At 39.9% G+C, this 25144-nt stretch overlaps 1 protein-coding gene across 1 annotated transcript in view; it reads right to left on the bottom strand.

Moving 5' to 3' along the window:
- SPTBN5 (spectrin beta, non-erythrocytic 5) overlaps window positions 1-25144 on the bottom strand; it is a 105552-nt gene that overhangs the window by 36207 nt on the left and 44201 nt on the right. The window contains exons 34-41 of the mRNA XM_065064558.1: window positions 24297-24476; window positions 20656-20859; window positions 19311-19460; window positions 7203-7307; window positions 6066-6251; window positions 1944-2099; window positions 1125-1316; window positions 402-497 (exon numbers count right to left, since the gene is read on the bottom strand). Coding sequence (XP_064920630.1) covers window positions 402-497; window positions 1125-1316; window positions 1944-2099; window positions 6066-6251; window positions 7203-7307; window positions 19311-19460; window positions 20656-20859; window positions 24297-24476 — 1269 coding nt within the window. The remainder of the gene's footprint in view (window positions 1-401; window positions 498-1124; window positions 1317-1943; window positions 2100-6065; window positions 6252-7202; window positions 7308-19310; window positions 19461-20655; window positions 20860-24296; window positions 24477-25144) is intronic.

Genomic DNA, 25144 nt, shown 5'->3' with positions numbered 1-25144 from the left:
AACTTTCAGATTCAAACAATCATAGTTGAAACAACCATTTTTAATTCACCTTTGGGTGGAACTCACTGTGACTTGTGGCCTGCATGAACCAAACTGGAAAGTTGCTCAAATTCAGGCTCACACAGACAGCTATCCAGTCATGTAATGCAATCCAATTCTAAATTTTAGGTTGTGTCTTGAATGCCTGACAGCTCTGTTTAGACATCACCAAAGCAGAAGGCACAATAAGGGAAAATTCTACCTATTTTAATGGCTTATAAAATGGTAATGCTTTGTACCCCCTGATCTTTCACCTCCTCAAGGTATAGGAACTGTATTTGCTACCTGGATATATTGCTGGCCTGAAACTGTAAATGCTGCTTACAGCCACACAAGGAACGCGCATGGAAAACACCTCTTACCCCTGATGTTGCTCCACGGAACTCATTCAGCTTTTTCATGAGCTGCAGGCAGTGTTCATAGTCGTTTCCCACATCACCTACATTAATCATGACTTCCTGGTGAAATAAGCAGCAGACAGGCAAACATTCAGACTAAGAAAACAAGAACACAGCACGTCCCAATGCTTGTGCTGATGCAAGCAGTTCTACGATGTGTCTGTAAATCGCTGACCTACACCTTCTGAAGTAGTCTCTTCTGATCTTTAGACAATTATAAGACTTAGCCCCACCTCCCTCTCCAACCTATTACTGATTATGGAAGCAACCTCTGAATGAAAACTTAGTGGATCAAGTGACACTTCACTCTCACAAAGAGAAACTTTCAGATTTGATACACAAGGAGAGTGAGTACCAGTTGCCAAATGCTTCCGTGTCTTCCATTCTAGTCTGCTTTCATTTCTTTCTTGATAGAGACACATGAGACGACCACCAATAATCATAATCTCTCTGTGTTCACATTTTACATGAAAACACATTGCCAATACTATCCAACAGATTCCAGCATGGAAACACTACAAAATTTGTTGAATTATTCCTTTCATATTGTTTCTGGAACATGTCATGATTCTTCCAGGCGAGAGGCACTAAGAAGAAGTCCTGGAAGATGACACATTTATCAGAAGTTCACTGCTAAATAGCAAGTCTCTAGTATGCTGCTTGGGTTAAATACAATAATTCATTTACCTTCTCCCTGATCCACGCTTCCACCTGGTCCACCTTCTGAAGAAATTCCAGGAAGTCCCGGCTGTCCTCCAGCATCTTTCCACGGGCAGCAACAGCTCTCTTCAACTTCTCCCAACGCTCCTGAAGCATGCGGACTCGATGACGGATCTCTCCTGATTTTGGGTGGCCTCTTGATAACAGGGCTTCTCCTTTCTTTATATGCAAAATAAGAAATTAGAGATCTACATTGCCATTGATTTTTAATGTGATTACCAATTTACATGACCTCTGTAGAAGGATTCTTCTCACTTCCCTAACCTGGACTGCACAATAAATTACTAATATAAATCCTTACTGCCCAAATGACTGCTTAGCTGGAAAGTTTTTATGTCTGGAGGGAAACATGAACACTGGGATTTGAATATTTCCCTGCTAAGAATGACATTCATGAAGTGGGAGCATGAAAAGAGGTATTACAGATGATTGCACCCTTCAGTTATGTGATTCACCCAGTTTCTACAAGAATGTTTGCAAATTGGGCGTAAAATCCTGTTCATCTTTTGTGAGAGTAATCACCTCAGGCAAGGAAGAAGTCAGTGATATCTTCCTATTCAGGCAATATGGAAAGACAGAAGTTTCTTGGATAGAGTAATGAACAAACCTCTCTGTTGTAAATTAACAGGATTACATTTCCATAGTATAGCAACTGGGTCCTTGTCACACAAGTAGGATGATTGATATAGAAGTGGTGGAGAAACTATTCTTCCTTTCCATTCCATCTATCCATCCTCCTTTGGATAACCAGCAATAACCTGTAAAAACACTAGCAGAGTGAATTACCTTATTAACAGCTGTGATGATTTCTTCATTTGCCAGAATCTCTGCCTCAAAGACCTGATGTTTCTGCAACAGCTTCATTTTGTCCTGCAGATTGCTGAGGTCTTGTATGGAAGGATCCTCCAGCTTCTGTGTGCGCTCACTGATCCAGTCTTCTGCCTGCAGCAGTGTGAGGCATCAGAGTTAGCATGACATCCATCCTGGGGCCTCCTCCCAGGACATGTCATTGTTCTATGCACCTGCCTAGGCCTGGGTGAGCCAGACTGAGCTGGGAGCTGACAGCCAAGGTGGGTCTCCAGTTTCTGAACTATTCTACTTGCTAGAAAAATAAAAGCAGGTAGGAACAAAAATAATTTTTATCTGACCACAAGTATAATGAAAAATTCCTTGAATATCCCAGATTTTATCACAAACTGTAAACAGATTTTACAATATTCTGTACTAGATATAGAGAATTATTGAGCAGATATACAGCCTTGACATGGTAGACATATTTAAAATGAGATTATGACAGCAGTGCCTTGGATTTAGGGCTCTGACTTCCATCTCCTATCTTTGTCATTGACCTATCTGTAAACTGGGTTAAGGTTCTTAAGAATTCTCACGTGCCTCACATATAAACCAGCACTAACATTTCCTGATCTCAGTGATGTTGTGAGGCCTAAATGAAAAATGCAAAGCAAATAAAGCCTTACTGATGGGGCCAAGCACTACTCAGATTATTTGAAGGCAGATACAACTCTATTTGCTTTTACACTTAATAAAAGTCAAAAAAGTCTAGTCAGGAACATCGGATTCAGACAACCAAGAGAACCATGAGGACTAACAAAGCAAGGGTTATGTGTTTCTCTTAGGAAATTATTTTTGAGGGGATTCAAATATATGCAGAATAAAACTGACAAAAGGATAGTGAGGTTTCCACAATTTCCTTTAAAGTCTGCTAAGCTTTAGCACTGAAGGAAACATTTTCTATCCGTCAATACACTAAGAACTGAAAATTTGACATAAGTTGTAACTGATCCTGTTGTCCTCAGACCACTGAAGTAACCTAATGTTTTGACAACACAAGAATAGCAAATTGAAGCCAGCTTTATCAATTTCAAAGCATCTTGGCTGTCCTTGTGGAACTGTGCTACATGCACAGCAGACTTGACAGCTGGAGGATTTTCTCAGTTAATTAATGATTTGAAGTGTTGCTTCAGCTGCTGAAATTCTATAAACAATAACAGAAATAGCTTTCACTAGCAGCATGCTCTGCAGAAAGAGTTCCTCTCCAAAGCACAGTTAAAGACTCAAACAGGACCCTGATGTCAAGGTTGCCCAGGACAGCACACTGTCATCTGCTGTTTTCATTTCTGACACCCTCCTCTCAAGCTAGGACCTTCTCCCATTACCCAGCCACACATTAACTCTTTAATGTCACTTAACTGACTTCTCATTCATATGGGAGAGGCTCATCCCTACAGTTAGGATGAGAAACAAATAAATCCCCTGTATACAGCCACTTAAAGGCAGATTTCTCTCCTACTTAATAAGCAATGGCTTAACAGCAGACTGAACAAAGCCATTAAAAAAAAAAAAAATCACATCTACACTCTTAGTGGCTTGGTTTATTTTAAGGCTTACTTAGGATGGCTCTGGAGAGTGAGCCTCACGTCCACATTCAGGTGTGAAGCAAGGCTGATCTGTTGTCCCAAGATTTTTCTATGGAAAGATTTATGGTTGTCTGGACAGGCATTTTCACTTTACTGAAAACAACAGCAAGACTAGTCTTATGCTCAGTGCAGGCGCATGGGACTAGTCTTATTTTGTTGGGACTCATAAAAAATGTGGGCACTGTCAATTTAGAAACCTACATTTTCAAAATATCAGTTACTGTAACTCAAGAGTACAAACTTTTTGTAAATGACACTTATTTTTATTAACACATATTTAAAGCATATAAAGGGATGTGACTTTTCAAGACATTTAGAGATAACTAATTCTCTCACTCCTCTGAGATAAAGAAGTGTTTTTTATTCTCTTCTATGGAGGGTGGAAGAAAAATTAAGTGACACTAATATGACGAGAAAATTTTGGAGTCATCGTTAAAACTCAGAACCAGCTTTAGAAGTCAAAAACTTTCAACTTTATGGTCTTTCTTCTGCAATAACTTAAATAAATAAACATATTTATACATGAGCAACCAGGTCATTTGTCTTCCATGTTATCACTGAGGTACAGACTTTGTGACCATAGGATAATCTATAAGTCTATCTCACTTTGGAACTAGAAAAGCACCCTATTCCTACTGCCAGGGACTGTGTCTTATTTTGTGAGCTGCATGTGATCTCCTGAATTAGTTGTTGTGGGTTTTGTGCAGAAAACACAAAGTCCAATGTCCTGCAAAGGGTACGAACTGCAGCAGCCAGCCTTCTAAGCAGACCACATGATGTTGAGCTCTCCATCCTCTCATCAGTGATCACAGACTGTGTTGTCTTTGTACTGATGTGTGTATCTCTCTGTGTCATTGCTTCTAGAGAGTAACTAGGAGACTTCAAATGATGACAGTGATCACTACCTTTTTTTGTTTTAATAATTCCTTGGTGGCATTCAGTTCTACAGCAGCAGGCAATTAATTTAGATTAGTGAGGTAAATGAGAAGGTACTTTGAGAGCAAAAACTCCCTATAGAACTCCTGGCTGAATTTAGAGGTGGACTTGACAGTGCTAGGTAATGGTTGGGCTTGATGATCTTAAAGGTCTTTTCCAACCAAAATGATTCAATCATCCCATACAGGGCTAGATCCTTTCCTACAAGTGTGGGATTCAAGAATGAAGGGGACCCCAGCCCAAGCACTGATTTGACAGTTACAGAGAGATGAGAAGAAATGTGTAATTACTCCTACCTAATGGGTTGATTGTATCACTAGGAGGGCATTGACAGTTTCTCTCTCAAAGAGGAATTTAGCAGTTCTGTGACCTTTCTATCAGAGTTACATCGCTCTTTTGAAAATGTTAGCACCATGCAATGCACTGTCCACTCCATTCACTCCCCTCTGCTAGTCCACAAGGTGGACTGGCCATTACCAGCGGAATGGTTAATGTGATGGAAAAAGTATGGCCAAATAATACGAGCTAATATTTGGCTATGTAAATAATTCCTGATGAAGATTTTTAAACAAACAAACAATCAAACAAAATGAAACAGCGTGCAGCTCTGGCTCTTTAGTGTGGGCAAGAAGAGGGTATTCAAATGTTTGATTATTTTGGTGGGGCAGGGAGGAGTTCCAAATGTATTGTGCTGTAAATTGAATTTTAGCAGCCATTTATTTCTTAGATTACTCTTAAAAAAGAAAAAAAAGTTAATTGTCAGCAGAAGCTGTGTTACAGGTATTCATTCAGCTTTGGTGACAATCATAATTTGACCTGCGTCTGGTCACGTGTCTTTTTCATGGCTGGGATGTGACAAGCACCTGCAGTTTTTCTTTAAACCATGCAGAATGTTGCAGCAGCAGAAGGGGTGCATACCAGCCCAGTAAGAGTGTTTGCAAATATCTCTCTAGGCCTGTGTGTTGTTGTTTATGCCAGCACACCGGATGCTAGCACATTTTTTAGTCACGCACATTGTGCCACCCTTTGAAAGACTGACCTATTATTTCTTTCCAACAGTAGTGCCAGAAGCAGAGGTACTCAGTTACAGGACTAAGGCCACAACAGGAGACAAAGATGAACATATTCTGCAGAGTCCAGTCCACAGCAGCTGAAGAGCTAAGTTACAGCACTGTTTTCAAGGCCTTCAGTGAACAGTCAGTAGTAAAACTTGGCACCCTTGCCACAATGCTTTCCACTTCGTATTCACCCTGATTGAAATATCTTTTCTTTCCCACCAAAGGAAACCTAAGGTAGTAGCTGGCAGTTTTCCTTTTATTTGTTTTATTTTAGTAGAGCTCCTGATGTGTAAAGTGGCTGTAATGGGCACAATGCCACAACGTTGGTATAGTAACAACAATGGCATTGGGGCACTTACCCCTTTGCGTGTGGTAGAACAGGAGTTCCCATGTCAGAGTAGATCATCAATCCTTTGGCAAGGGCAAGCACCTCATCCTCTGCCTTCTACCCCCATCCCAGTCCAAAATCCTCTTACCTCTTCCAAGTTCTGGTAGAAAAGTGCCAGAAGAAGCGCGGTCTGCAGCTTCTCCCTCCTACTCTGAGACAGATTCTTGATCTGCTGCTTCCTCTCCTGAATGGCATTCAGTTTCTGCTGGATCTTCAGCCCTTCCAGTCCACCAAACTTTTCCAGCCTGCTTGCCTGTTCTTGAAGAGACATCATCTGAGGAGGCAACAAATCTGAAATGACTTCTATGCTTCCAAGTGGTGTGAAAGACAAAAAAAACAGGCTCCTTTCAATACCTAAAAGATTATATTTTTTTTTTTCTGGAATGAGCCAGGAATAGCAGGGACAAGTTGCATGTTACATCTATGATGTCCTTGTCATTGGTGTCTGTAGAGCACCCCGACTACTTAAACCAACTAAAGCTGTACTGCCAGGAGTCCCTCTGCCACTGATCATCCAGTGCAAGGAATCATGGAGCAAGCCTGACATCCACGATCTCCCAGATTTCATTGCTTTGTGGAAATCAGGTGTTGGAAGGTAGCTTTCAACATGAGCAATCAGCCTGGCAGAGAGCTGGCATGGGTTCTGGGAGCTCATTCCTTCTGGGGAACCCTGCCCCAGGTTTCAGTTTTGCCCCAGCCTAGGTGAATTTCAGCAGTGGCCACCAGCCAGGCAAGTTCCTTTACATGTAGGTGTGCAATTCAGCCTCTATTCCAAAGGTGCAAAGAGGTTAGCCAATTTGATACAGACATTGTATAGCAAATGTATATGTAAATAATTAGACAATAATGTACAAATATGTAAAGAATTAGACTTGCTTTGAAAGCTGCTGGTTTTTTTTTAATGAAAAAAGCAGAAACTTCTGATGTCCGTACACACAATATGGTCTGCTTTAAATATTTCTTCTGATAAGTCTCACTATTCAACTTACTAAGTGGTTTTCCTGTCTACTGCAAGAGAATACAGGCAGAACTTGGGCATGGAGTGTTTAACATTTGTTCTCCACTGTTCTGCCTCTTATTTCACCAAGCTTCCTCATTTTCTCTTTGGTTCAAGCATATCAGGCATGTCACACCTGCCAGCAATTTCATGTGTTGCCATACTAAATTAAAGAAATAAAAAACATTCTAGCTTGTGGGTTAGTAGAATGTTTGTTGATTTTTGTACCTTCTCATCCTGTGATGCCATAACCTTCTCAAAAGCCTCATGTTTCCTTATTAGTTGCTCTACTTCATCCACAGAGCTTCCGAGATCACTGCTTTTCAAATAAATCTATAAAAAAGTTAAATATTTTTCTCAGTGGATTAATTATCACATAAACATGATTAATAAATGTGAGAAGAGGTATTAACATTGCAGTGGAGAGTATAGTTCAGAGAGAAAAAAAAGGAACAGAAGGCAACTGAAACTGAAAATTAAATAGTACAGCTCCAAGGTCTTAAGCAAGAAAGAGACACATTAGCAGGTCCAGCTTAGGAAAGGGACCCATCACTGCTTATCGCAATCACTAAGTCACAAGGCTGGCAGTGAATTCCAGAGGTCTAAGCCATCCTTGTAATCCAAAGCAAAATCACCACTGTCGTGTCTAACCGATGTCTGTGTGATTCCTTCTTGGAAGAATTCCAGTAACAGAGACTTTGCAGCCTCCCTGGGCAATTTATTCCAGTGCTTCATTACCTTTACCATTAGCTAGGTTTTAAAAACACTTAGCCTGAAAATGCATTGCTACCACTTCACCTCATTACATACTGCCCTTTTCATCACAGAAAGGAGATAATTCCTTTTATGTTTGCTTCAACCTCTTCTGGGTTTTCTCCACATGTACTCATTTTGAAACAGAGTTCATAATACTTGATGCCGTAAGTGGCAATAAGGAATAAGGCTGCCAGGGTGAAGGTAATGAAGACAGCAGAGAGCTTACGTGCACGTTCCAAGCTGTAAATCTTCCACATGTATCTGTGTATGGTGCTTATCTTTTACACAATACCATGAACGCAAGTTCACCTTGTAATCTACTATAAGCTTCCAGAAACTTTTCAGAAGAACTGATATCAGACCAGCTTGTCCCCATCCTGTATTTATGCAGCTGATTATCACTGAAAAATGTCACAACTTGCACCTATACCAAGTACATTACTTCTGTTATTTTTTTCCAGCCATCTTTCCAAATTCCCCGTGTTCATTTTATTTACTGTCTGTCTTGTCAGTCTCTAATGCCCAAGGACTTAAGCCTAAAATAACAAATGCAGCTTTAGGGAAACTGACCTCTGTTTCTTGACTCTTTCCTGGTGCTAAGAAAACTGACTGCCCAGTTACTTCTCTCATGCATTCTGTTACGTTCAGTTTTTGTCAAATGCAAAAGAATATAAAAATGTGGTTATCTATTATAAAGAAAAAAAAAATGAAGCTTTTCTGCAGGCCGGTAGGAGTATATTCTTTTCCAGTGGATTTTATTTCCCACAGTTTCTTCTCTTATTCAATGATGAGCCAACAGCAGGACAAAAGCCCCAAATGCCCTGTTGGGACATAAGCAAAAATGACCTGTGGACAGGGTTCACAGTGGAGTGAATATGACCTGACAGACTTTTGGAGTTCAGGCTGCTATGAGGGACTGCATTTATTCGTTGGGACATAGCACTGTATAATCCATTCTGTGAGCTCATGGAATTTTAAGTATTTGGAGAAGGATGAGAAATTCCAACTAGTAACTCTACCTGGCGAAAGTGCTATTAGCAGAGATGGAAGAAGATTTGAGATCAGTGATACGGTGTGAAAGAATTAAGAGGCAGGAAAGAAACTTAATAAAATCAGTGAAATAACACAACTGCTAATAGTTTCAGAAGAGGGTTGGTAAAGAACATAGGTAAATCTGTGCCTTAAAACCATAGATGTGCACATGAAAAACAACATCTGGAGATACGTCTCATGCTTTGAAAAACATTAAAGTTCTATAGTGGGTTGAGAGGGCGGTTTTTAGCGGAGAGAAAATATATTCTTCAGCAGTTACTTGAGAAAATGAGCAATGTTCATTGTCTGGATAGAAGTATTGGATGACCCAAGGCATATTCTGAAGGAGAGACTTCCCAGGCAAGTGTTACATGCATGAGAATCCACACCTATTTGTCAGGGTCAGAGTGCACCAACAGGCTCTGGTAGCCCTGAACATCCCCAGGACAGCTCCCCTTCTCCCACCCGGGGGTCCCTCTGAGGCTCAGCCCTGGTCCCAGCTCTGTCCAAGCTGTTTTGGGAGATGTCTGAGCCCTGCCCTCATCTTCCTGGAGAGACCTCAGATTTCAGTCATTACCTCACTTTGTCACTTTGATCTCCAGCTGGTCAATGGACCTTGTTACTGCTGCCACCACTTGGCTCTCTTCGGCAGCTGTAGCTAAGAAGACTGACAGACAGACTTGGTCTGACTTTCTGGTTCCCTTTTTTTTTAGGGAGGAGGGGGAGTTAATGAGAGGAATAGTTTGCATATACAGAAAAATGCAGAGAAGAATATAATATCCAGGCCAGATGTTCAAACTGCTCTATATTAATCCACGTCAAGCATCAGAAGAGATTCTGTCATTCAAACTTTAATCCTTTGATCTATTCTTCTCATCAAGTGTATGGAATTATGACAGGGTTTTTTTGTTTTGTTGTGTTGGGTTTTTTGTTTGGTTGTTTTGTTTTTGTTTGTTTGTTTTAGAGTGGTTTTGGATTTGGTTTGCTCTTGTGGAGAATTATCTCCACATCTGTGGGCTCCAGGTCTGTATACTCTAATGCTTTGTTAAACCACTTATAATTACCCTCCATATTTACACTGCCATTACTAACACTGAAATAAAAAGTTATCAGCTGAATCTAACTTCTGTTCAGGGTACACAAACATAGAGCCACATGCTGCATCTGTGTTTTGGTGTTTTAAATGCTACTTTTAAAACATTGTAGCTTTTCTGTCATATTTTGTGGATTATCTACCATTTTTGGTCAAAAAAGATTTACCTGAGGAAATAAAAACTTCACATAATTTTCCACATATCACTCCAGGACCTGTATTTAGTAATTGTTAGCAGTGAAACTGCAAACTCTGTGATACCTGAAGAAATGTTCAGCCATTAATTCTTGTCCTCATACATCTGTGGTGGAATAAAGAGGTAAGGGACATCTACTAGTAAAGATGGTTACTTTCTTTATAAGAAGAGACCAGAGATTATCTGAGAGCAGGGGTGTGGGACGGTGAGTCACAAGCAGCTGCCACTGGAGTGCTCAGCGCCCTGTTCCCACTGAAAATCACTGCACACAAATAACACCGAGCATCCAAAGCCCCATCACTTCAGCTCTAACAGCAGTCCAAAAAAGTCCTCCTGACTTCGGAAAGCTTTGGAACAGGTCATCTAAGTAGAAGGCCATGCAAATGCTCTTGGGAACCCAGGTGAGAAAGAAAACTGGTGCAGAAAAAGAAAATTGGTGTAAAAGCAAATTGGCTGTGCACATGACAGGAGAGGCGACGGCAATGTGCTTAGAAGAAAGCAGTACTGATAGCACTAACAGTGTTACTTGGAGAACTGGTGGGGTAAAGATTTCCCATTTGTCTTCTAAGCAGAAGTCCTATGACAACAATTGCTAGAATCAGAACCGCAACATTTTTTTCATTTAAGCATTTGTTACAACAATCTGAAAGCAGAATGGAAACTGGCTCCCACACCACAATGCTGGCCTGAGGCCAATTACATCACTTTAGGGCATATTTTTAGACAGGTCCCCAAATTCCTGCTTTGAATCAGACATGTTGATTTCAAATACAAACCACTGCATGGCTCCCCTCATGTAACCTAAAGGGTGTCCCACAGCACACAGCAGGTATAAGCTTTATTTCAAGTTTGTTTCTGTTACGAATCATGGCCCATTATCAGGAATTTAATGCTCAGCCACAAAAAGAAACAAAGCCTTGACCACTCACTATGCAATGCAAATGAAGACTTGCAAAGACGCCTAAAACCACAAAAGGGACTTGGGCCTTTTTGAGATTTGCAATAGAGCATGTAACAAATAGCCAAGTTATTAACAATACAAAGCACAGAAACAGAGGTTTTAACCCTACTTAACTGGAGTTTTTTGCTATTCCTGACCTCATTGCATATTTTTAACCACACTGTCATAAGACCTCTTACATACAAGTCAATGCAGAACTAAATGCAAAATCCAGTTAAAAAAAAGGTTCATTTTAAATAAAAAAGTACCACATGCACACTTATGTGACAGCACAGGCCAGCTCTAGCTTTTGGAGAAATACTGAATGAAACATTTTAGTCATTAGAATAACTATGCTCTCTGGACGTCATGACTTCACATTTATACACATTGGAAGCTGACATGGTCCCAGCAGAAATTTGTCTTCCAAGAAGTCTCATTTTTATTTCTCTAGAAGAAATATTATTTAAAGTATTTGTGCAAATCCACTCCCTTCTCCTGCTTCAGCTCTTCACAGTACAACAAGCTCCACAGACTTTGCCCCCCACTACCTGTGCTGGGCTTTCTACTGAGGTTGTTGGAATTCCACTGAAAATCTTTCAGCTCTAAGCACGTACTAAAAGCCAGAATTACTCCCAGTTCTAAATGTCTTCACTGAAAGCATGTAATCGAGTCCAATTTTTTTGTCCAGATAGGTAACAACAAAGTTTGATTTGACTGACTTCTCATAAAAGTAAATACAAAAAAGAATTAATGAAAAAAATTTAAGTTTGTGTTAGCAAAGTAAATAAATGTGCTTAATACTGTGATTATATATGTTTCACAAATACATTGTATTATGCTTGATTACAGTAAAATGAAAGGTATCATACCAGAAGTGGAATAAAACACAGTCGTTTATAAAAAAAATACATACACCTTTTTGCCATAATGAAATCACCGTATTATTAGCCCTTGACCTCGCAATCTAGATGCAAAATTCATATTTTAAATGTATTTAAAATTTCCTTTCCCCTCCCAGTCCATACTTTCTCATTGGCATAAGAATATAATTATCTGGTATTGGAAATGTATATGGGAAAACTGCAGAAGTCAGTGTTTTTTTTTTTTCCCATAACTGCTATGATCCCTTCCTCCCATCTAACCCCTCCTTCTTCAAAATTTGCAGTCTTGACCCTTATCCTTTAAGTATCCTTTAAGTGTTAGACCAGAATCCTATGCTCGTACATCATCATCATCATCATCAAAGCGTTTACTTATGAAACATTTGTCTGAAGGCAGACTAAATTTCTCTTAACTTCCTCATAGTTTCTCTGCTAGAAACTTTGCTGTGATATCCAAATTTGAGATGCTATGGAGACTAAATTCCCTTCATGTCCCTCAGGGAAGGGTGGTACCTCTCTTCTTCTAATGCGGAGAAAAAAGTTATTTCTTCCCACTTAAATACTTTGGGTTTTGAAAACAAGTATTACTTTTAAAAGTCACAAAACCAGGAATTAAACATTTAGAAATCTAGCATAATCTGACAAGTAAGAAAATAAAAACAGTGAAACAGAAAAATATAAGAAAAGCTACATTGAGGACTTGTCCTAGGTCCCAGACAGACTAGCAGAGAAGAAAACCAGTTCTTGGCTCTGAAGTTTTGAACCTTCCAAGTGCTGAGCACTATGGCCCAATTATGCAAAATCTGTAAGCACATGCATAGCACTGAGCATGTCATGATGACAAGAATACTCTAATAGTTAAAACACTTGTTAAGTGCTTGATCAGATCAGAGTGCTCAGCTTCATTTAGGATGGATCAAGCTGTAGCTGCAGCCTTGGTGACAGCAGAACACAAATAGCTTTCTGATTTCCCATAAGTCATCTCTGGGGAGTGGGAATATGGCAAGAAGCATATATAAAGAAATCCATGTGGCTTGATTAACACAAAACAACTCTTTGCAAATGTTCCTAGAATGGAATGGAAATCTTCACCACTCTCCTCCCAGATCCAAAGGGCGTAATGTTGACAGCGATAGATGGACACCATGCACTCTCTGTGTCCCCATGAGTTGAAGACATGGTGTGAGCTGGTACGTTTGTCAAAAGGTTGTCAGGGCACACACTTTTTAGAGCGCATGTTTCCTGGGAAGTTCTTAAGCCATATCTTGCCCAATGGCTAGAAAGCAATCCTGAGCAGCAAATTGGATTCACTGATAAGGAGAGGCCAGGCTCAATCTCCACAGAGTGAAAGGGTGGACCATCAATATCTGAATCATGTGTTTTGGTAAAGATTGTTGGACTTGGACTCCTCCTAAATTCTCTTACCACCTGGATAGGCATAGCAGTCCAAGGGGTGGCAAGTATCAGGGTGATTTTGGAAACCTTGTGGTGTGCAGGTGTTACACCATCACATGGAGTCTTCCTAAACTCTGGCCTAGATGAAGGGTGGTTCTGAAAGACAACCAGTTCTGGATTTAAATCCTTGCTTGCGACCTCATTCCCAGTACCTGGATTTTCTCTTCTAGTCAGCACAGCTGGTGACAGCCATATATCTCTGGAGACAGTTTGCTGGGCCAGGCCAGGATACTTAGAGGAAGTCACATGAAATCTTGTGATTTGAAGGGCTGGAGACCCACCTGAAGGGAAGCCTTGTTTTGTTTTCTGGGATCCTGTTGGAAGATCAGCTGGAGTTTCAGGCACCTTCTCTAATTGTGGCATGAGCAGACTTGAATAAGCATGACTTCTTTCAGGAGAATCTGCTTGAAAAGGCTTTATCATCAAGCTGCAAGTTGAAATGTAAAGCTTCATTGAAGCATGGAGGTCTGGCATTTGGACATTGCACTGGCTACAGCCAGAATCACAAGGTTCCAGGGATGCATGTAGATTTTTGCTGTGGAGTGTAGAAACAGCTGGAATAGCAGACAGATCAATATCTAGGCGTGAAGTCCAGCTTGGTGGAGCTTTGCAGTGATGGACATCAGAGGGCAAAGATACGGCAAGCTTCAAGGGATCATTTTTTTCAGGAGAAATGTGATGAGCAATTTTTTCTCTTTTGGAATATTTCTTGCAAGCTGAAGATGTGGACTGAGTGCCAGAACCCCCATACCCATGGCCTCGAGAGTCCCTTGGAGGACTGGAACACCTGGATGTCTCATCAGAAGGACTGACACAGTGATCAGCACTCCTGAAACATTTCCTCCGGTCTGTGTGTGCCAGAACAACATCTAGCCTTGAGCAGTAAGCTCCAGATGACACACTGTTTGGTGGTGAGCTGGCAGTTCCTGGAGCAAGCTCTGCAACCGATTGACCGGTGGGAGGATGCCACGCTGATGCTGGCATCTTTTGAAAAGGCCTGTCCCGCACAGCAGATTCAAACAGAGGAGGTGGGCTCATTCTGCTGGAAGACAGCATCACTTCCATGGTGGAGACATAGGTTGCAGATGAAAGTTTGCAGTGATGGTCCCTGCATGACATTCTGAAGCGTAGTCCTTAACAATGTAAAAATCAAAGCCACAGAAGCTTGCCTTTCCCCTTGTTTTTAAAACCAATTCCTAATCCTTTTTCCTTTGGCAGTGGAAATTTCCATTCTTCCTCTGAAGCAAAGGAATGAGGGATGAATAAACATTCTCCAGGAAAAAAAAATATAAACTGAAAAAAATCCACATTCAAAATAGAAATGCACAGCTCTTCTAATACTGCTACCACCGCCTGTCACGTCTGCAAAGTGATATGAGTGTGGGATGGGCAGAAAGATAAATTACGGAGCATGAGGCTCTGCTCCCTGAGTGTTCTGACAGTGAGACTGCAGACAGAGTAGGAGGGAGCCAAAAACGCCTGCCAGAGACAGCCTGCGAACTCACTGTTATTTCATCTGTGAAAAAGAGGAAAGCAGCTAACCTGAGCAATGCATCTGCTGCCGTGAAAAGGTTAAAATGGAGCAGAGTGTACTGGCCACTGCTTCTGCTCAAAACAAAAATGATTTTTTTCTTCCTTCTCTTTTTCAGCTGTTGCTTGTCTGCACTCCAAATGGAAAGATCTCAGTTTGCAGGTCTTAAAAGAGTTTCCGACAAGAGTTCCATGCAATGGCACACAGCTGAATTAAAAATTTTTAAAAATTAATAAGATAGATATTTGCCTATTTTTCCATATATGCTCTATTTTCTTTAGCATAGAACAATCCTAGACTAAATTCTGCAGAAACTCTTCAAAGGTTTAAGTAACTTGGATGTAATATAAGATGCTGGCATAAAGTCAAACCTGCCACACTGGCACAGACAGCGAATGAGAGAGCAGGTCCTAGTAGCAGTTCTTAGTTTAAAACACTCCTCTGTTGCCTTCTTCCCTCCCCTGTTCCATATTTTGCAGATGTGCAAAGCAAAATGCACATGACTGAGTTTTGCCTCAAACACTAGTCAGAAGAAACACAAGGGGTGGAAAGATTGCTTGTATTTGTTTGCCTGATAGGAATATTTTTTTAATGTGTGTGTGCTTTTGTCCCTTCTGAAAGCAGCAAATGACAATATTCCCATTGGGAAAGTGGTTTGGGAGTCTTCAATTGATGTCTTGTCTGAATACTTTTTGAAAATGCACTTGGAAAGGCTGCTTTCTTACTCTCCTGCCTGTCTTCCCAGGGAGCAGAGTCTGCGTCACTGTGCAGCCACATTTTAACTCCATATAGTAGTAACAGAGCTCCATCCAAAAGGAATAGATTCCTCTTCCAATTGTTCTTCAAAAGCAGAGAAGTAAAATACAAATTGCGACTAAGGAATCTCAGTTCACTGTCAAATTGTATATACTGATCCGTAAGGCAGATGGTGGCAGCTGCAAAAGACAGCTTTGCAGTTGCTTCTATTTCTCCCTCATTTAGATGGGAGTCCTGCAGCACAGGACTAACTCATTTAAAAATGATCACACTTAAAGGTGAGAGAACAAAAGCAGTGGGGGATATTCTGGGAATACAGGAATTAAAGCTGTAGAGGAATGAGAACAATGTTGCCATTTCTATCCGGGGCGAGGCTGACGCACTGAATATTAATGAAGGACTAGAATCCAGTAAGAAGGTAAATTTCTTCCTTTTCTTCCATGAACAGCAGCAAATGAGCCTCTTCTTGCAATTATTTGCTTTCTTTATTGATAAATTCTTCAAAGGTACAGTTTATTTTATATAGAAACATAGCTTAAACCTGCATCATTCTGTATTTATCCTCACTGTGGACTGACACTGCTCTGGACATTGAGGTGATTGCCAACATCGCGAGGTGTCAAATCAGTAACTTAGAGACAGCAAAATGTGATTTAAAATGAGCAGGCAGAAGAGAAATTTGTGAAGTACACCTGAGATGTGCTTTCACCGATACTTTTTAGCTCTGAGGAAAGCTGACGTTCCTGGGCAGCTTGCCTTTTCTACACAGTACTTTTGCTCAGTGTCAGCTGTGGGTTAAATCCAAGATGACAAGAATGGACAACACAGGAGTGAGTCATCATAATGGAGGAAAGCTTATTGTTCCTGAAAGGAAAGCTGTTCACAGCATTTGCTTAATTGGTGCATTCAGAGTAGAAAGAGTTGAAATTCATCCTGAATGCTCACAGCTTGTTGAAGATCTGTTTGTCTGCATCCTTGGATATGAAAAAATTCAGTGTCTCTTCTTCCCACCTAACAGTGCTTATACATTTTCTGGATTAAATGTGAGCACTAATCTATAACAGCCTTTTCTAGGCATTATGGTAGCTTAGTGATGGTATGGCCTATGTCAGTGATACAGAAGACATATGGCTGACTGCAATATCCAGATGACCAATTTAGAAATCTATGGTGGCCTGTAACCTCCTTGGTAGGTTGCAGGTAGATACTTGGGCACTAACTACCATATCAGAGACATTTTTCTATATGGTCACACCATGGTGACCCACTTTTCTATTTTATAACTATAACTCTGTAAGCATGCAACTGTAATTCTTCACATGCACAGACCTCTCACAAAAGCAACAGTTCCTCAATCAGTTGTAATCTTTTGAGTATGAAGTGTAAGCAAAAATGAGAAAGAAAAACATTTATGAACCTTCTTTCCATAGCTAAAGGGTTCTTTTCAACTTCTTAAAAAAAAAAAAAAAAAAAAAATCAGATGCAGAGGGTAGTGAAAGGACAATAAGAGCATATGATGACTGTGGCTTCCTTTTTCTCTGTGCCTGCATGGAAAAGACCAGCTTGTCATTACACCCCTCTGCTTATTTCTTTGTCTTTCTCTCTGGCCATAAAATGCCATCTGTGTGAAGGGGGGCTGGGAGGGACAGCCAAGTATCCACACTTCACTGTTCCACTTTCTGAACACTCACAGTAAGAACAACTGAATACCAGGCTCCTTAAAAGGTCATAGGGAAAATACTACAAGAAAAAAATTCTGATAACAGAACTGCCCCTCGTGGTCCTCAAGGTCACATCCATCATTCTCAGGCTTTGTTTTGACTGAAGAAACCAGTGGTAGAGACAAGTGCTGTGGTGAGATGCTATCAAGAGAATTTACCCTGTCTGGGAGGCACATCCACCCCTATTTTGTGGCAGTCTACCTCACAGCATTTGGCAATGGCAAGTTCATCTGAATTAAGGAGTAATGTGCAGTACAGTTTACCTGTACAGAATGTGCTGGGGGCATCCTGCAATTGCTAGGTGCAAACCCTTCCATGTAAGTGTGATATAGCCTTCTGCAACCATGACTCAGGGCTCAGGGGCAAGAAGAAACACTAGCCTGTAATAGCTTTCTACATATTTAGCTCTGAGGTACATACAGTAAAGCAGACGCTGTAGTCACAGCGTCTTTGCATGTTGGCTGATCTCCATTTCATGATAAGAGAAAGAATACAAAATTTTGTAGAGTTTACGTTTTCCCTGATGATGCTCCTCATGCAGGAGCTTAGAAATGATGTATCTCTGCTGCGTAGGGACTTGAGGTAGATATAACGCAAATTGTGTCATTTACTGATTAAACAACAAATACAATTTTATAACGGGCACAACTATGTAATATTTTACTCCAGAAACCTGAACCTAGCTGAAACTCTCTCAGTTTCATGTTTCAGCACAAACTCAGAATTCAGGCCATTGCCAAGGGTGCCAGTTGTAGGGAGTTATGAAGATACGCATTTCCTTCAAGGAATGAGTAGCAGAAGGCTCCAAGCTCATGTTTCCCAAAAAGTTAAGTATCACTGCATGGCACAGCTCAGGGTCATTTTTCCAAAGATTTAGTGCCAGTTGCAAAGCACTGGTGGAAAACAGAGCTCAACACAGACCAAGGGCCATTATATTATGCTGACAGTGGTCTTGGAGAATTAAGAATTATTTTTCCTTAATGAGAAACGACCCAGAGGTACAACCTCCTTCAGCTTTGCTTCAACCCTTCAGTTTGGCAACCTTCAACTTTGCATGCCAAGTCTCAGCCCAGTTACAGCAATCGATCAATCTAAGAAATAACACAGAACGACTTCTGAATTCTGCAGTTTTGTAATAGTAAATGTCAGACCTCAAGATGGAACCTTTTTAAGTAGTTCCACAAATCCAGGAAAATACAAGAAAGACAGAAGATAATTTAATATTGGTGAAAAAAAAATGTATTTCAAGGGCTGCAAAATGATAACAAGAACATTCTTCCATCGCTTTGCATCAATTACCAGCCCTTTCTTTTCATGAAGTGTTTTTTTTCACTTGCTCATCTTTCCCTACTGCATCAAACAGAAACTAATATTCCTTACAACCAAATTATTTCATAGTTGTTCTCAACACTGCTACCAACTCCCTTGCAGAACTAAGAGATCAGTTCCTTTTTCTGCATTAACTCACATGGCCAACATTCATTTACCACTAGTGGCATTTCCCTAGCACTAACCCTCAGCCTGGGGTGAGGTTACCAGCAACACATGCAAAGTAATTCAAGCCCTCTTTACAATTTCCATTGTCTCTGAAGTCAACAAAACAATTTGACAGTGATTAAGCAGCTGGTATGCTGGAATCTGGTTGTAAAGCTGACTAATACTGGAAGTTGTCTCCCTCTTCTGATGTGACTCTCATCTATCAGCTCTTATGTTTATTTGCAATGTATTATCTTTCAGGCAAGGATCATGTTTTTGTATCTGGTTCTGCATTTAAGCCCCATAAGAAAGGGGGGTCTTGTACATTACAGCAGTCCCCAAGTGATTCCACAATAAAACAATAAAAAGAGTTTCTTGTATTTACACAGACCCAAGGATCTTAAACTGTAGGTGAACAGTACTGACCCTTCAAGTTTGTAAGAGTACAAATGCTTGAAGAGCTTAACTGCTTATATCAAGTTTATAATTCACATACCTCCTGTGAATGCAGGAGCATGTCCAGGTGATCCCAGTCCTTGTAGAACATTTGTTCTTTGTGTATTTTCTCCAGCCACTCCTTCTTCTGTTTCCATTCAGTGTATACATTTTCCTTCTCTTCCAACAGAGCCTGTAGCTTCTGCTGAATCTGAACACAATTTCCAATGAGAAACTCATGTCGGTTTTTATACCCCATTGACCAGGGTAAGGTGGGAGGAGAAAGGCTTAAGTGAAGTGGTGGATAAGCCCCTTAAATTGCAACAAAATTATCAAACAAAAAAGTAGAACAAGTTCTAGCACTTATATTTGGGCACGGAAATAATCAGAGGTGCCTCATTTCAGGAACGGAAGAGTGCTTCTTAGAGCATACACAGCAGTCCAAACCAAGAGCAAAGAAAGATAACTATTTCTCATGTGTACCTTCTAGAATCCCATCCTAATTCCCCATTATCTTTAGTCATAGCAGTGCAATTATAGCACTTCAAATTGGGATGGGATAGATACTTAAATAAGTTATCAACATAGCATATTCTCCTAATCAGTGAATACATTCCTCAATGTTAGACTTCATGTAATGTCATCTTCCAAACTCTGTGTATATATCCACAGGCCTTCTATAAATATTTTTTTCCTACATTTTAATACTGGCAAAAGGCTTTACAGTCAAGAAGATTTCTAGTTACTATAGTAATACATTGCAATATTCAACAAATGGGAGAATAATTTGCATGAACTCTGCAGTTTTCTGAAGGTATTCAAGAGACATGGTAATAGATTGTCAGGGGAGAAATAAACCAGTAGCTACTAGAAAAGAAAATGCTGTGAGAATCATAGAGGCTATTTCTCTTGAGTAAACTGCCATTTTGATTTTCATATTCCATTTCTGGGGAGTTAAATATACCAGCATAATTCATTACTATATAAAATGCTTTAATCTTTAAACTTTCTCATATGTTTGAATGTTTTCATTCTCTGGTTGATAGGTTCTTATCCAGCCTGGTCTGGTATGGTGAAGCATAGTACTTGTGTGAAAACCCAGTTCAGAGAGTGGGTACAATTATCTCCATTGCTCAGAACATAGTGAACTTCTTGAACAAGCCCAGCTTTGCTGCAGCGGGCCCTCAGGAGATGCCGACACTCATCTACTGCTGAGGTAGGAAATGGAACAGATGTTTTCGTGCCCAAGCTAGGTAACACAGGAGAAAATGTAGGTCATGCATTTGCACATGTGTAAGTGTAAACATGCGTTTTTATATGTACAGCACAATATGGTATAGAATGATAGTTACACTGGTGTTGAGTAGCTGAATGTGAATGACTGAGCTCAAATAAGTTTCAATTACCTCTTTTGGTTCTATTTCCTTATCTTGCAAGAGTGACTGTCCTAGCTGTACGACATTATTATATTTCTCTTCTCGTGCTTCAATCTCTGCCAGTAGCTGTTGATGCTGGGTAAGTCTCAAGCTGCTAGTAGATATGTCCCGAACAGTCTCCTTGGCTCTCATTTCTCTTATTATTTCTGCTGTCCATGAGAAATAGTCCCATACCTGGAACCCAAGAAAACGTGAAAGTTTGGGTTAGAGCTCAAGCTTGGGTTATCAGACAGGAAAATCATAGGCTAACAGCTTAACTTCAAGTGAATCATGGGCAGTAAAATCACAGATAAGAAAGAAAATATTGTATTAGGGCTTAGAGTACTTCTATGGATTTTAACAAGGGTGGAAAACATGACTGCAGGAATTTCTACATACTGTGTTAAATCATTCATGTTTTGTAGTATCATAATCAAAGTAAACATTTACTGCAAGGGACTGTACCAGGGATTATATGGGATGATTAATTAAGTTTTGTTATAGTTTAATTGTGTTTGCATTAGTTGGTTTAATTCTGAGGTGGTAAATGGTCTTTTAGTCTTTAAGCGTATTTTAAAAAACTGCTATGTATAGTTAAGTGCTGAAGAAAAATGCTCTTTTACTGCAAAGAGCTAAAAATTTTCTCTTGTGGAAGGTTGTTTGCTTTTCTGCTGAAGGGAACTACGTAATGGAAATAGCTTATTTCCTGTTTCATTTTACCCATGGATTTTTATCCCTATCATCAAAATTTTGAACAGCTCAAAGCTGGGTTGTGAACCATCCAGACAGGAAAACTATTTTCAGAAAAGCATCACAAAATTGAAACTGGTCCTCAGAGTTTAGGCTTTAAAGTCAAGATACTCTTTTCTTAAAATCAGTGATCACAGCTACTAAATGACTCTTTAAAATGACTGTAGTCCTTTTAAAGGTGCCCATGTAATGCATGTGTGTTGGCATCATTTTGATTTGCAGAACTAATTCACACACAGCTGGATGTCAATGTAGACACTGACATTACACTTGTCACTGCAAATATCTAAGACACCATGAGATTTTAAGCTAAGCATTAGGAAAAACAAACAACCAAACATAAATCTCAGGATATTTAATGCAATGGAACAATCAAGAGCCAATAAGAGGTCACTGGACTACCACTGTCAGCAACATTTAAGGACAGACTAGCCATCAGTCTGCAGGAAACACCTAAACAGAGCCTTACTGAGGTCATGCAGATCCCAGTGCAAACTTCAGGACAAGAACCTCAAGCCATTCAGAACTACTTTCAGTCTATGTTTAAATTCATCTTCCTTGACAAAGTTTCTTGAAAGATTTGGAGCCCTCTGCTGTTACTATGTGTTGTCAGTTAAGGCCAGCCCTGCTATTTAATCAGACAAAAATCATACTTGATGAGATGAAAGGAAATACACTAGATGATTGCACAGAATTCTCATTTCATGGAAAGGCTGACTTGTTTATGTTTCACTTCTTTATCCGTGTACAATTTCATAATGAAAAGGCCCAATGGACTGCATACGAACAATATTAATGAAAAATGTACACTGAACAGCTGTGACTAACATTAAGTTTGTAGACTTCTTGGTATGGCTGAAAGAGGAAAGAGAGCAAAGTTGCATCTTTGCACCCAGCAATTTGGGGGATGTTCTGCAGCAAAGCTGCTCTAACCTACCCTAGAGGTCCTGAGATTCTTACGGTCATTAGAGATGGCTGTATAACCCTGCCTTGTCCCATCTGGGCAGGAAGATGAGCTTACTGAATTTGCAGAATCAGCTCTTTGCTTTTTCGGGAATTATTGTCAGGAAAGGAGGTGAAAATTGAGGATACTACTTGCCATCAGATTGACATCAAAAAGACAGGGAGATGCCTGAGGCATAATCCTATCTAGGCATGCCACTGAGAATACAGTCACCTGGCTTTGTGATTTTGTTTTATGATGTTAAGAAAGCACCCTAATAACTATGTAGCCCTCTCTATTAAGCACTGACAGATTTATATATTTTTAAGATGGTAATTGCCTGTAAATTTACCAATACATATGAAAGGACACACTGTCAGAGTAAGAAATGGGCTATAGAATTGCCATTCAGACCATAGGATGCATCACAGATTTCAGACAAAACTCAAACCAAAGGTATTTTGTATGATTCTAGCAACAAAAAGAAAAAAAGCACCACCAACAGGACATTTTGTATCTGAAGTCAATAACTAAATTTATGACATAAGTTATGAAACAAATAAATAACAAAGTAACCTCTGAGTATGTTTTAATGGATAAATCCATTAAGATCCACCTGCTGATGAAGATTCCCCCAGGCTGAAGACTTACAGAATCTAACAAAAGTTAGAAAAATACATATTAGAAGAAATTTGCTTTTTTCTTACTATCATCCCCAGAGCACTGTCAGAAAGACAGTAGACAAAGGAACCTTTCACCTACCACATTAGTACAGGCATTCTAATTTTCCTTAAGTCAAATTCGAATTAATTTTATTTCCCCTTCAACAGTTCTGCACAAGATAATGAATTATTAACAGTCACAAAATAAACCAACCAAACCATCAAAAAAAACTAAAGTACCATAAACATCCTTTATCTCTAGCTGTACAATATATTTTGGTCTTGATCCCAGTTTACAACTTGAAGACAAACTTGCGGGAGGGTTTTTTCCAGGTGAGCATACCCATTCAAGACCTGCCTGGACGCCTTCCTGTGTAACTTCATCTAGGTGTTCCTGCTCCAGCAGGGGGATTGGACTAGATCATCTTTTGAGATCCCTTCCAATCCCTAACATTCTGTGATTCTGTGATATTCTCTGCTTCCCAGCAAACACAGGAACAGAATGTGCACTAGCTTTCAGAGGTATCTTTAATTGACGCCTGGAACAGTTCAAGAATATGAAAAATGTAAAAGTATTCTAGAAATCTACATTATCAATTTCCTTCATGAAAGAACGGGCACTGTTGCTGTTTTAGTACCTCTAATGCACTACTTGCAATAGTAATCTAGTAATTTGCGGTGGTGTAGCTCAGATGCCTTCACTGAGACTACTGAGATTTGCAAAGCATTCTGTGGCAAATCACAGCTCAGTGACCTACTGAGTTCTTTGGAGAGAAAACTATTGTGCATTGCAGATGATGACATTATGCTGACATATGCATGCCACTGTGTTTAAGCAACTTGAGAGGTTACTACAAAGACCAGTGAGTTCTATTTGATACATTCCATAAAGTTAACTGAGGGTTATTACATCCCCTGAGAAAACAAACTTTCAGACATTATAAATGGGAGGTTAACACCTATTTTAATCACTCTTAGTGAGAATTGCAGAGTCCTTGAAAAGACTACTGCTACTCCTGAGAAGTGATGACCATTTCTGACAATTAGCAATTATCTCATACACAGTTGGATACAAGCTTCCCTTCCTGCAGAAGGTGAAAGATCCTTATCCTCTAATGCCTTTCTAAATAGCTACAAGCACTTAAGTACTTGACTAATAACACAACACCTGCAGCCTTTCACATCAACCTTTGCAGCTTGGAAGTACACCTGTGATTCACACACACTGAAGGTGACTTTCCCCTGTGTTCCAATGGACAGAAGGCAGAAGTGCTTACATGTGCCTGAAACTGGTAAAGCTTGTATGCTTGTTCCAGAAGTTTCTTGCGCAGTCCCACTTTAGACTTCAAGGCCTTCCAGTTGGTCACTATTGCCTGCTGCTTTGCTTTCAGGTCTTCCACTTGCTTCTTTGAGCAATGGGTCAGGACATGATCTGCAGAGTGAATCAGCTCCTGCAGCTATACAGAGGGACAAAAGAATAGTGTAGGAAAGAGAGAGTCAGAGATTCAGCAAATATCAGAAAAATTATGATTAATTGTCCATGCAACTACACTTCAAGCAACATTTTCTGACCTAATTTTTCTCATGCTAAACAAAAGCTTCCCTAATTTCAGTTTTATGGAATAACAGTGACATCCAGTGTTTGCTATGGCTCATCACAACAGTGATTTTTCAAATAGACAGGCAGATTTTGTTTCTCGTTTTTACTATACCATTTATTACATGAGTAATGCAAAGAATAGCTAACCATACCGTGTTTTCCCTAGTCACCATATAAATAACTATTACTACATTCACTTCATGTGTATCTCATGCTCTTTTACTTTAAAAACAATCAGTTAGTGGGATCAATTCTAGTGTTATCTGCCACAAGGACAAGATATGAGGCCACTGGTGTTACTGGGATACCTACTTCAATAATTTCAATATAGCATACGTTGTGTTAACTATACCATTAGATTTACTAAACAATGGGAAAACTCTTACCAGTTTAAGTGTTCTAGTTGAAGCTAAGCTAATCTATATACAAGGAAGCTTTCTAAAAAACAGCTGTTCTCATGAGCTGAAGCTTTTCACAAGTTTGTATAATGAGACCTATCCTTCTATCTCACAATCCAATTCCTAC

Source organism: Columba livia, chromosome 5, assembly GCF_036013475.1.
Source record: "Columba livia isolate bColLiv1 breed racing homer chromosome 5, bColLiv1.pat.W.v2, whole genome shotgun sequence".
NCBI lineage: Eukaryota > Metazoa > Chordata > Aves > Columbiformes > Columbidae > Columba > Columba livia.
This window is presented reverse-complemented; position numbering and strand designations above follow the sequence as displayed.